General features: G+C 52.5%; 1 protein-coding gene across 7 annotated transcripts in view; it reads left to right on the top strand.

Moving 5' to 3' along the window:
• TBX5 (T-box transcription factor 5) overlaps positions 1 to 12,365 on the top strand; it is a 125,807-nt gene that overhangs the window by 87,717 nt on the left and 25,725 nt on the right. For 5 of the 7 annotated variants that reach the window (XM_084491693.1, XM_084491699.1, XM_084491697.1 and 2 more), the window contains 5 exons: positions 4,092 to 4,267; positions 5,262 to 5,356; positions 7,926 to 8,045; positions 8,641 to 8,788; positions 10,940 to 11,092. In XM_084491693.1, the coding sequence (XP_084347819.1) occupies positions 4,092 to 4,267; positions 5,262 to 5,356; positions 7,926 to 8,045; positions 8,641 to 8,788; positions 10,940 to 11,092 (692 nt within the window). Of the gene's footprint in view, positions 1 to 1,381; positions 1,617 to 3,911; positions 3,991 to 4,091; positions 4,268 to 5,261; positions 5,357 to 7,925; positions 8,046 to 8,640; positions 8,789 to 10,939; positions 11,093 to 12,365 lie in introns of those variants that run through there. The other 2 variants (XM_084491694.1, XM_084491698.1) reach the window with 2 other exon arrangements.

Raw genomic sequence — 12,365 nt, 5'->3', positions numbered from 1 at the left:
CGAAATGCACGAGAAATGTCCGAGAAGGAGAAAAGAGCGAAGGTTTTTTTGGGGGGGGAGGGTTGGGGGGGCAAGGAGAAGGGTGGGGGAAGGAGGAGGAGGGTGGGCAGAGCAGATCTAAACCATGCCATTTATTCCAAGTCTTATCAAAAATCCGACTCGCCAATCTGGTTCTCTTCAGGCTGCAGAATGCGACAGGGAGGCTGTTTACCCTGCGCTGACCTATTCAACTTTACCCTCAAAATAATACATTAAAAAAAAAAAAAGAGAGAGAGAGAGAGCGAGGAGGGAGAGAAGGAAGATGCAGATAAAGCCACATCCCCGCTCCTTGCTGACGGCTTGATTATTTGAGCACAGCGGAGGCTCCGGGGGCTGCGGCCCTCGGCCGGGCAACGGGGCGAGGAAGAGGATGGAGAGGGGCTCGAGGGGGTGTAAAACTCAATGGGTCCCCCTTCGGCTGTGTTTTAGCCCCACTTCTCTGTGTTTCATCCCTTTGGCCAGGTTAGGAGAGTCCTTTCAGAGGGGATCTCCCCCCCATACACATAAAAAAGTATAATAATTAAAAAAAAAAAAGGGCCTCTGTGAGCAAAGCTGGAGATGGGTGCAAATCCACACCTCCAGGCTGCCTTTGAGGGCAGGGGGGGCCGGGGGTGGTGTGAGGTTAGCGGAGCCAGCGATTTATTTAAAGGGGTGAGGGAGGAGAAGGGGGGGTGGATGGTTGGGGGGAGTAGAGGGGGAATATTCCCAGGCGCTGAATTTTCTCTTTGGTTGGGAGAGATGGATGGAGGAGGGAGGGAGGGAGAGGAGGTAAGGCAGAGGGGGAGGGCTGCTGGGGAGTTTGGCGATTGTCTTTGTGCCTTGTTCTTGTTTGCCGGCCAGAAAAATAGGCTGGAAAAAAAAAAGGAGCTTTGGGGGGGAGGGGGCGGAGGGGAGGGCTTGGGGGGGGGGGAAGGAAGAGCGAGTCTCTCCGGAGCAGGCTCCCAGCTGGTTGGCCAGCGGGGCCCGGCACTTGGCGAGCGGAGCTGGACGAGCCCGCGGCACCTCCGCGCTCCGCGCAGCGCCCCGCAGCCCAGCGCGCCCGGCTCCGCGCAGCCCCTGCCCGCCCGCCCGGAACTTTCGGCAATTTGCTTTTTAAAAATTATTTATTTTTAAAGGAGGGTGCTCTTTTTCCTCTCTTTCGTCCCCTCCTTCTTCTTTTTTTTTTTTTTTCTTAAATTATTAGTATATTTTTTTTCATTATTATTGCTATTTTGAGGAGGGGGAGTAGAAAGAGTGGGGTGGGGAAAACTGTCTTCCAGAGCAGGCTGAGAAAAGGGGTGGGGGTGGGGGCTTTATCTTGGTCTCAGGATCCTTTCTAGTGCGTCTGACAACCTGGAAGTGTTTGGAGAGAGCAGGAGAGAGAGAGAGAGAGAGAGAGAAGCAGGCAAGCAGCTTGCGTTGGATAGATCTTTTTCTTCCAGGCTGGGTTTTCACATGCTGATCCGCAAATAAATAAATAAAAGGAAATATGCACACGAGAAGCCTGATCCCATTGTAATTTCCATTGCCAAGGGGGAAAATATACACATACATATATATATGGAGATGCATTGATTGCATGGAATTCAACAAGCAAGGTAACAGCTCTTCCATTGCCATGTATGTCCGTCGGTGTCTGTAATATGTGTGTGTGCGTTCGTGTGTGACCGGGAGAGAGCGAAAGTGCCTGGCTGGGGTCATTGTTGTACACAAATTGTCTGTGCCGAGCCTGCAAGGCCCCGGGAGCCGCGGGGTGCAGGGGGGGCCGCTCTCTGCAGGGCTCCCGGGGCTGGCTGGGGGGCCTGGGGGGGCCGCTGCGTGCGGGGCGAAGCGAGCACAGGCTGGAACAAAAGGCTTAGGGTGTTTTTTTTTTTTTTCCTTTTTTTTTTTTTTCTTTATTGCAAACCCACTTGGTGCTACTTTAGCAAAGCGAGATGCATTTTTCATACAGCCGCCGCGGCCTGGTTCTGTCAAGCTCCATTTCTTCTCAGAAGCTCTTTAAAGGGGAAAAAATTAGAAGCTGCGGCTCGCCAATTGCTCCGAGTTGGTGGGTTATTTCTTTGACCCCCCCGCTCCCTCCTCAATTATTATTATTTTTTAAAAAAATGTGTTTAATTATGCCTGGACCCACCGGCATGCGGAGCGCTCTGCGGAGGCTCGCTGGAGCCGGGCTCCCCATAGCTGGGTCCCTCTTTGTTTTAATAAAACATGCTTTTTTTCCATCGCCCTCCCCAGAACTTTGCTGGCTCGGGGTGGGGGGGCAATAAGGGATCGGAACTGGAGGGAAATAGATTAAAAATGAGTCGCTGGGATTTCCGAAGCTGCAGCGGGGGAAAAAAAAAAAATAAAAAGAGAAAAGAAAAAGAGGAAAAATTGAAAGAAAAGGAAAAAAAAAAAAAAAACAGCTCGGGAAAAGAGGAGGAGGGGAAGAGAAAAGCCTTACATGGTCTCTGTCTCGGGAGCTTCGGGGCTGCCCCGGAACCCGTGGGATCTGCCCGGCCCCGGGCCCGGCTCCCGCTGCCGGCCACGCACTTTGCGCGCACTTTGCGCGGTTTTGCCTCGCCCCGCAGCCCCCGAGCGCAGCCCGCCTGCCTGGGGCGTTGTGGGAAAAGAGCGTTGGGAAGGGAGGGAGGGGGGCACGGCCGGTCCTGGGAATGATCTTTAGCTCCAGAGGTGTGGACCCGGAGTCCCTTCGCTTTTTGTCCTTTTAAATTATATATACTGCATGTATAAATTGCCCACCACTAGCAAGAAAGATCATTCCCCCCCCTCCCCAGTTTTCCTCTACATTTAAAGGAGAATTGCCTTTTTATTTTATTTTATTTATTTATTTTTCTTTTAAAGGCTTTTACGTATTGTTTCATGGAGAAGGAGAACTCATTTCAGACCATTCTCATGTACTTAAAAACAATATTGTCTCCATATGCTTGGCCTTTCAAAATTGAATCCTCTTCTTTGAAACATGCGAGAGATTTTTTTTTAAGCTGCTAAAACTCTAAACCCTTTAAGAACAAAAAACTAACAGATAATTCAATCGCTTTTATCTTTTTTTTTTTTTCCTCCTGCTTTGAAACTTTTACCATTCCTGATGGAGCCCTTAAAGCTCCATCAAAATACTGCCTTTAAAACTCGCCGTTGTTACTCGCATCGGATGTAAGCCGTATTTTTTAAGCTCGGTTTTCTCTGCTGGTACAGTTTTACTCGTGTCAGGGCTTCGCTCGCTTCAGCCCCAAGTGTAACCCCGTCCCCAAGCCTGTACGCAGGTTACCTGGCACTGTATCTAGGCCGATGGATTTACTTGCACTTTTATTTTCCAGTCGTCTCGTCCATCCGATGCTGCTTGTCTTGCAACCGTTCGGGCCGGGGGTGTTGGGTTTTGGGGGGTGAATAAACGCCTTTATTTTTGCAGAAAGGTCGCGCTTCGCAGGGGTGCAGAGAGTTGGATTTTCTTAGAAAATGGGGTTACACAAACGGCATCACTTTTCGGAGGCATTTGCCTGGTGGCAACCAAGCGGTGCGGGCTCCCACCTCCCTGGGAGGACCGGGGAGGCTTGGAGCCTCCTCGGCCTCAGCGAGCCCGGCCTCGGCCCGGGGACTGGGAGGCTCTCAGGGCCGGGGGGAGGCTCTGCCACCCCCCCCAGAGGGGGACACCCCATTTCTTCTGTCACTAGTGCCATGAGTCCCTCGGTCCCCGGCCAGGTGCCCCCACGCAGCCCCCCGGTGCGCTCTGCCATCGGGCTGCGGGAGAGAGGCTGTTTACCTTTTTCCAAAAGATGCATTTAATAATACCGCCTCCCCTCTCCCCCTCCCCCACCCCCCCCAAATCCTATCATCCCTTGCGGGCTGCGATAATAAATAAAAGTCTTTATTTCTCCCTCTCCCAAAGTTAAAGGGCCTCGTTCCCTTCCCCGGGTGGCTGGAAGTGAGTTGCGGGTTCGCCCACCAGCCCCGCCAGCGCCGGGCTCCGTGCATGTGATTTTCTCTATTTATATATATATATATATATTTTATTAAACGTCAGCCTTGACTTCTGCGTCTCTTATCTCTGCTCTCTCCCCGATGTGTGCCTGCAGTGGGGGATTCGGCGAAGGAAGCTCGTAACATGGCGGATAGCGAGGAAGGCTTTGGGCTCCCCACCACGCCGGCTGACTCGGAGGCCAAGGAGCTGCAGGCTGACGCCAAGCAGGACACGCAGCTGGGGGCCCCCAGCAAGCCCCCCACCTCTCCCCAGGCAGCCTTCACCCAGCAGGTAAGGATCCGGCCTCAGCCGGCCTCCCCTTTGCTTTTTATTTTTTCCCTTTCTTCGCATTTTTCCCCCCAGCTCTGGGCAGCGAGGAGTCCTTTTAGGCCCCACGGAAGAGAAAATTCCCACCTGGTTGTCAGAAATGTATTTTTTTTTCCCCTGCTTTGCCATTATCCGGGGCCGTGGTCAGGCGCTGAGCGAATGGTGAACGTGTCCGTGGGGTGCGTGGGGGGGGGGGACACGGGAGGAAAACCCACCCGAAACATGCATGGCTCCTGCGCTGACACGCACGGTCCCACACGTCCACACCTGGGTGTGCAAATGCCCCCTGAGGCCATGTGCACAGATTTCTACGTGCCCACGGACTCCCGTGCCTCTCAGCGTGACATTTACACGCCGACGAGCTCCCACCCCACGGCCGGGCGTGCACTTACACTGCTCTGCCCGCACCCACGCACCCGAGTGGGGGGTCACGCATGGGCACCCCCTCAGCCACCAGGGGCCAGGCACCCCCGGCGGTCCCCTTCGCACCCCCTCCCAAGCTCTCGCCCCCCCGGGGCTCTACGTGGGGCTGGGACACGCGTGGGCTCCCCCGAGGGCACACCGGCTGCTGCTCCCCGCATTGCCAAGGAGGGGGTTGGGGAACCGGGGGGGGGGGGGAGAGAGGGATTTCCCCACCGAGCTCGCCCCCGTGTTCCTCGTGGGTAAATCCTCACGGGGAGACCTCACGCTCGGTGCCTGCTCGGCCTTCGGCCTCACTTTTTATTTAGGGGGGGAAATGTGCTTGGTTTAGGGTGGGGGGAGAGCAGCCGGGTATTGCTCGCGGCGCACCGAGGATCCTACCCAGGGCTCCCCTTGCTCAGCACCACCGGGGTCCGGCCTGGGACCCCCCCACCGACCTCCTCCCGGCTCTGCAAACCGAGCTCCGGCTTCTCCCCGGGGTTTGGGGGCTCCGAGGCTCCCCGGGCGGGTAACCCGGCTCTGCTTCCCTTCCTTGCAGGGCATGGAAGGAATCAAAGTGTTTTTGCACGAGCGGGAGCTGTGGCTGAAATTTCACGAAGTGGGGACGGAGATGATCATAACAAAGGCTGGAAGGTAAGCGACGAGCATCCAGCAAGCCCCTCGCCCCCCTTTTGGGGCCGTGGGGCCGGATCCTCCTTGGTTCACGCGTGTTTGTGGGAATCGCTTTGCACTGGGCTGCCCCTCCGGGCCTCCCCACGCGTGTTCGCGTGTTCTGTGGATGCCCAGCCGCTGCTTCCCCGAGCCCCGGGGATGTTCGTGTCTCCTGTGGGAGAGGCCACGGCTGAGTGTCGCAGCTCCGGGACAGCCCGCACAGCATTGCCCGGGCTGCTCGGCTCTGCCCCGGCACTGCCGGGCCCTCCCTGCGAGGATATATTGAGGAGAAATTGTTTCTTCTGGCTCTTTTCTTAACCAGAACAGTTGGATCGTTAATCCCAATTTCAGGCCTTTGGAAGCTTTCCAGGCAAGCGCGAATTGCAACCACTTGGCCAAGAGCTAACCTTGTTTAGAGCAGCTCGCGGGGCGATTTCGTTATTATTATTAATTATTGTTATTATTATTTTTAATTAAAGGAGCAGTCCCGTCCTTCTGCGATTTTGTAATGCCTTCCGCTGTTTCCCGAGGCTCCTTATTTATTGTGTGCTCATTGGGGAGAATATAACCAGAACACCCACACCACCCCATTTAAAAGTCGATGTGGTCTGAAGCTCCTGTTTATGTACTGATAGCGCTGCTGTTTAGATGCAGAGATAGACGTGCCCGCAAATAAATAGCATGCGTATCTAGCTGCGGCCAGATCCACATTTCTATACGTGTGTGTTTGTCTGCGTGGGTGTGTAGAAAAATATACAGCCTCGCAAACCCAACTTTATTGGGACTGGGCGTAATCGATTCCATGAGCGGCTGAGTAAACCTGATCCGCAGATATATTTATATGTGTACGCGAATATATTTGAGGCGATTTAACATTATCCCTAATATTGATGTCCTGGAGGGCTGTTAAACGCAGTGCCTAAGGCAGAGACCCAGGAGCAGCTTCTCCGGTCCCATCAGCAAGCTCCTGTCGCGGGGCTCTTCTTGTCGCGATGTTATATTCAGCGACTTACCTGCTGCTGCCTCGGCACAGAAATAGATTTAAAAACAGCTTTAGATTGCGAGGGCACAACAAACCACGCGGAGCCAAACTTTCATTTTGCTCTGTCATCTGGTAGTTGTTGTGGTCTTCCAAAATTTGCCTGAAGAGGGAGGGGGAAAAAAAAAAAAAAAAAAAAAAAGAGCCGGCTGCATAAAGTTTTGCAAATAGATTTGTCTCACGGCTCGCCTTGCCTTTGAAGCTCTCTGCAAGCTGAAAATGGCGATTTTTAAAGGAAAAACGGCGGTGCGAGAGCTGGGGACAGCCGGTGGCTCGGCGCCGGCTCCGCTCAGGGGTGCGGGGACTTCGCGAAAAAGCAGTTTATTTTTCCCAAAAAGCAGCTCACGAAGGGAGACAGACACGAACCACCTTGCAGAAATTTCAAACAAATATCTCCACGGCTAGAAACCTCGTCCGGAGAGCAATAAAATAGACATTTACAGCGCGGGGTCTTTAGGGGAGAGCACACGCTTCACCGGGGTAGATATGGGCTAGTTTCACTTATTTATATAATTCCTTCTGTTTATTGTTGGAGAAGTCCGGGATCTTGCTGGTCAGGTGTTTTCGATGGAGTTACAGATTGTCGTTCAGGTGGAGTTTGGTTTCTTCGCCCTCAAGACGTTAAGGCTAACCCCCCACTTTGTCCGTTATTGCCCTTTTTTCTCCCCCTTCGGCTTTTTACTGTGAATTTAAAAAACAGCCCAGATGCCCTATCGCAGAGATAAGAGCCCAAGGCTTGGAGAGGAGTGCAGTATTTTTAGAGGTGTGGGTTTTTTTGTTTATGCGTGGTTTAAGTCAAGGGATACGTTTTCATCTGCTTTATTTTTAAATATTTGGAAAGCTCAAACTAAAATAACATCGGTGTTTTAAGTCTCTGCCTCGCAGTAATGGAAAATATTTCGAAAAGCCCCTGTCTTCAGTGTGTATCTGAATGTTTCCAAGTATTTGTCAGGTGTGTTTGCTGATGTCTTTGTATGCGCACAGATTCGGTGTTACACCTGAGCGCCTGTATTTTTTCCATATCTGAACACAGAACCGTTGATACACACGGAGGCTTGTTGAAATAGACGTCTTTTAAATACGTACGTTTACAGAAATATATATATTTTTACTTTCTTTTTTTGGCAAATCTCCCCTGCTGTTCCAACACTTTAAGCAAACAGGAAAGTAACTCGCTTCCAAAAGATCTCACGACCGGATTTGTTTATTTTATTTTTTTAAACGGGGAATCGAAATATTGGCGACATAGGTGATAACAAAGATAGGAATACACGAGCAGGTAAACAAATAAAGCTGCCAGGCTCGGAACTACGACTCAGCCGGGAGCCCGCCCGGCTCCCACGCCCCAGCCTGGCTGCAGGGGCCACCCCAGAGCACGGCATCGCCCCTTTGTTAAATGCCCCCCTCTCCCCCCCCCCCCAAGTGCTGGTCCTCACAAACACACTCCCAAAACCACCTTGGGAAACTTTCCCTTCTCTCCTTTTTATACTGATGTACTTATTTCTTTTACAGGCGCATGTTCCCCAGTTACAAAGTGAAGGTCACTGGACTTAATCCAAAAACTAAGTACATACTGTTGATGGATATTGTACCAGCGGATGACCACAGATACAAATTTGCAGATAATAAATGGTACGCAAGCCCGGGGGGAAGGGGAGGGAGGGCTGCTTCGTGTCGGGAAACCTGGGCAGCACGAGCTGGGAGATGCTCGCGAACCGGCGGCGAGCACCTCTTGTCGGTGCTGGGGCTTCGGGATGCTCCTTGGGAGAGGAACTTAAAAATAAATAAATAAATAAATAAAATAAACAAGGATAAAAAAAAAGAAGAAGAAGAAAAAGGAAAATAAGTTGCAAGTAGCTAACAATACCTGCAATCCTGTTAAACGATGGGGACTATTGGCTATTGAGGAGCGGATGGTTTAATTGTAATTAAATATCTACGGGCAGGGAAACGGTGAAGGACGGGTACGGCGCGGTTGCTCTGCTCCTGGCTGGGGTGTCGGTAATTAGGGAGGGGGAAGGATGGGGTTAAACGGGGAAACAGCGATCTGGGACGGGAAAAGTGCCAAAGTTCTCAATTAATTCTCCGCGCCGTGCGTGTGTCTGTAAATGTCTTTTCTCCCGAAGACCGCCCGGCTGCCTCTGAAACCCGGGGCCACCTGCGCGGTGCTGGGACACCCAAGGGTGTGGGTGCCTCCGCCGGAGCTCAGTGTCCCTGTCCCACGCAGGTCCGTGACGGGGAAGGCAGAGCCGGCCATGCCCGGCCGCCTCTACGTGCACCCCGACTCCCCCGCCACCGGAGCGCACTGGATGCGGCAGCTGGTGTCCTTCCAGAAGCTCAAACTCACCAACAACCACCTCGACCCCTTCGGACATGTGAGTCCCCCCACAGTGCTTTGGGGTCGGGAGATGCGTTTTCCCACCGGGGCGGGGCGGCAGGCGACCCACGCGTGCTCCTGTGGGTGTCCCCAGGGCGCGTCTCCACGCGTGGCACCCCTCCGGTGCCAAGAAGGTCACAGTCCCAACCCTTTGTCATGGTGGGGTGTTATTTTCTGCCTTTTTAGGGTGGGATGAACCCCAGTGATGGGCACTCCCAAACATTCCATAAATAATTTAAATAAATAAAATAAAAAGGAAAAAAAAAAAAAGCTATTTCGTAGCGCTGCGTGGGAATTGATTACAGACCCCGGGGCCCGGCTTAATTGACTATTTAGCTACCTGATTTTAACCTCATGGGGAGTCTCCGAGCGGTAAAATCTGCTCGCTGCCTCCGCGAATTTGGCTAACAGGTAAAATCTATCAGGCGTAATTATTCGAGGAAATAGGACCTAAAGCCATGCGGATCCCTCGATCCAAAGGGAAAAAAAAAAAAAAAAAAGGCAACAATAATTAAAGACAATAAAAAAGAAGAAAAAAACATCCCACAAGAGCTTCTTGGACATAAAAAGGGCTTTGCTAGACCCAAGGGACCGTGAAAGCTTGTGTGAATTCTGCAGCCAGAAACAGCTCGCCTTCGAAGGTCTCCAAATATACGTGTTTCTCTGAGCGAATGTATATGTGCACGTATGAATAATATATATATATAATTATATATATAATTACTTAAGCGAGTATCCGAATCCAGATCCCACCACCCCCTTCCAAGAGCGTATTTTTCTCCAGTCTCATTTCAACACTTCAGTTTCATTTTTCTCCCCAAGCTTTTTTTTTTTTTTTTTTTTTCTTTTCGCTTTTTAATGTTAAATTTTTTGTTCTTAAACACGCCCACGTGGGGGCTGAGAAGCGGCCGGCGGAGCCCCCAGCCCACCCCAATGCCGAGCATCTTTTGCCTAGTCCCTGTTCCGTCTCCACGCGGGGGGGGATGCTTTAATTTATTTTATTTTATTTCATTTTATTGTGTTTTATTGCCTTTACCCCGGGACGTGGGGAGAGGCGCTTTGCGAGCGCTGCTTTCCAGGGCTCGGGATGTGCCAGGAAATGGGTGGGGAGCTCGGGGGGCACCTCTCCCACCCCCGGGGCGGTTTTTTCTTTTCTGGGGGGGGGCTTTTTATTTTTTTTGGGTGTGCGTGGAGGGGGAAGGCATCCCCCCGCTGCGAGCAGGCGGCTCTGGGGAAAAGTCCCTGCAAGCAACGCCAAGGCTCTGGGGGGACGACAAAAGGGACTTCAGAGGCGGAGCTGCACCGGGAGCCTCTCAATTAGAGTCGCGGTAATGAAATTAAAACCCATTAGATCGTTCACCGTTGATGTCTGCGGCTTTCCCGGATGTCAAAGCAATTTGCTTAAACCCCCGGGACGGGGGAGGCAGCGAGGCCGTCGGGGCCCGGCGTCGGGGCGCGCTGCGTCTCGCTGTCGCCAGTGTCCCCCCCCCTCCTCCCAGAACCCCCCCGCCACCGTCCCCTGAGATTAACCCGGTACCGAGGAGGGGCGGCTTTTTATCTCCGAATCAGCGCTTCCCTCCCCGCCACCCTCCTGTCCTCATCCTCTAGGGGTGGTGGGGCTTGGGGGGAGCACTAAATCACCCCCTTCCCCAGTAACCCCACTTCTTTCCCCATATCTTGTAGGGTTACTGGGGAGGGGGGCTGAGATGCCTGTGCTGTTGAGGTGGGGGCTGTGGGGGTAGGAACAGCCCCCCGCTGGCTGTGGAAACATGTATTAGGGCTTCTGGGGGGGGAAACACAGCAGCACAACCCAGGGCTGCAGGGGGGGCAGCAGGTAAGGACCCAACTTGTCCTGTAGCCACAGAGGGGTGCTGCTTGGGGGGAAAGAAGGGGACAAGAAAAGAAAACCCCTGATGGGCTCTTTTGGCTGTGTGGGGGGGCTGCTTTTCTGGGGAGAGATGCCCCCAGCACAAGTAATATCCATGCTGGGGGGGGGCTGAAGAGGAGAAGCTTTTGAGGAGGAAAAAAACTTTTTTGGGAGTGTCTGCTGGTCCCTCTCTTTTCCTCTCCCTGTCTGCGGGCTGGGGGCTGCGCGGCATCGTGCCCCCTCCATTCCCATGAGATGTCCTCTTCTTCTCCCCATGCCCAGATCATCCTCAACTCCATGCACAAGTACCAGCCCCGGCTGCACATCGTGAAGGCGGACGAGAACAACGGCTTTGGCTCCAAGAACACCGCCTTCTGCACCCACGTCTTCCCCGAGACCGCCTTCATCGCCGTCACCTCCTACCAAAACCACAAGGTGAGGCCGGGCAAACCATGTCTCCTCTTCCTCTCTGCCTCCTGCCACGACTCCTTTTGAGGCCCTCTGGTCCCCTTCTTCTCCGCTCCCCTCCTTTCTCCCCACACGCCCTCCCCATCCCTCGGGTTTTGTCCCATCCCCTGTTATTCCTGGCGACGCGCACAAAGCATCCAAAGACTTTAGGGCGAGCCGAGGGGGAATGAGCTCAACAGGATGGTTTGCTCAGAGAGGAGACGACCAACCGAGGAAGTTGGCTTTATCTCCTTTCCCCCCATCGGTCAAAGGCTCTCGTAATCTGGCGCTGGAGAAGGGAGCCGGGCGCTCCCCTCGGCGGCCGGGGGGCCCTGATAACCCGGGCTGGCTGCGCTTCGTCCCTTTGTTTCGGGGCCGGCTCCTTCCCTACCGGCTGAGGGCTGCGGGGTTGGCAGCGAGACCCTGGCAGGAAGGGAGGCTCTGTGCCTGCAGTCGATTGCTCCTGCCCCAGCAAAACAAAGCAAAATATATGAAAATGTGGCAATTTGGGCTGTCCTGGTGTGCCTCTGCATGGTTTCCCCTAGTGGTGTAGAAAGCAAGGCTTTTACTTGTCCTTACAGGCCGGTAGGGTAGCTCCCTCATGCTTGACAGAGTGAATTATGTGATTATTATTATTATTATTATTATTATTTAATGGAGAAAGGTCATTTAACACCCTGGATGCTTTCCTGGAGATGTAACAGGGAAGCTCCTAAACGTGCGTGAAATGGTCGCGTTTCCTCTGTCCGCCGGTTGGCCAGGGAGCCATGGGTAGGCTGGAGAAGAAAGAGTGTTTCACCGTAGCTAGGGAGAAAAGAAAATACTTCCCTGCCCTTTAAAATAGGAGCTGTTGGCACGACCAGGAGAGGCAAACCGAATCCAAGTTGAGCCCTCGCCAAATTATGCCTTAAATTATAACTCCGCTGTGGATGCTATAAAATCAAGTTTAACTTCTGCTTGATGGATTCGGAGAAAGAATATAATATTAATAGAACTGGGAGTTAATAAAACAGGACACACTGCTTGCTTTAAATGCATTTCCCTAGGAGAAAACAGACCTGAAGTTAACTGCTTTCCTTTGAAGAAAAATAAGACTGTTTTGTAGAGAAAAAAAAAATTACCATGCAAATAAAACAAAGCGAAGCAAAAACATGTAAGCACAGTAGTTTGGGAAAACTGCCATATTAGGAGGAGCAGGAATATTTGATTGTAAATCAACAACATCTGGTTGATAAGAAATGACATCTGCATATCCGTCTCT

The sequence above is a fragment of the Aythya ferina genome (genome assembly GCF_964211825.1).
Source record: "Aythya ferina genome assembly, chromosome: 17".
NCBI classification, from domain to species: Eukaryota; Metazoa; Chordata; class Aves; order Anseriformes; family Anatidae; genus Aythya; species Aythya ferina.
This window is presented reverse-complemented; position numbering and strand designations above follow the sequence as displayed.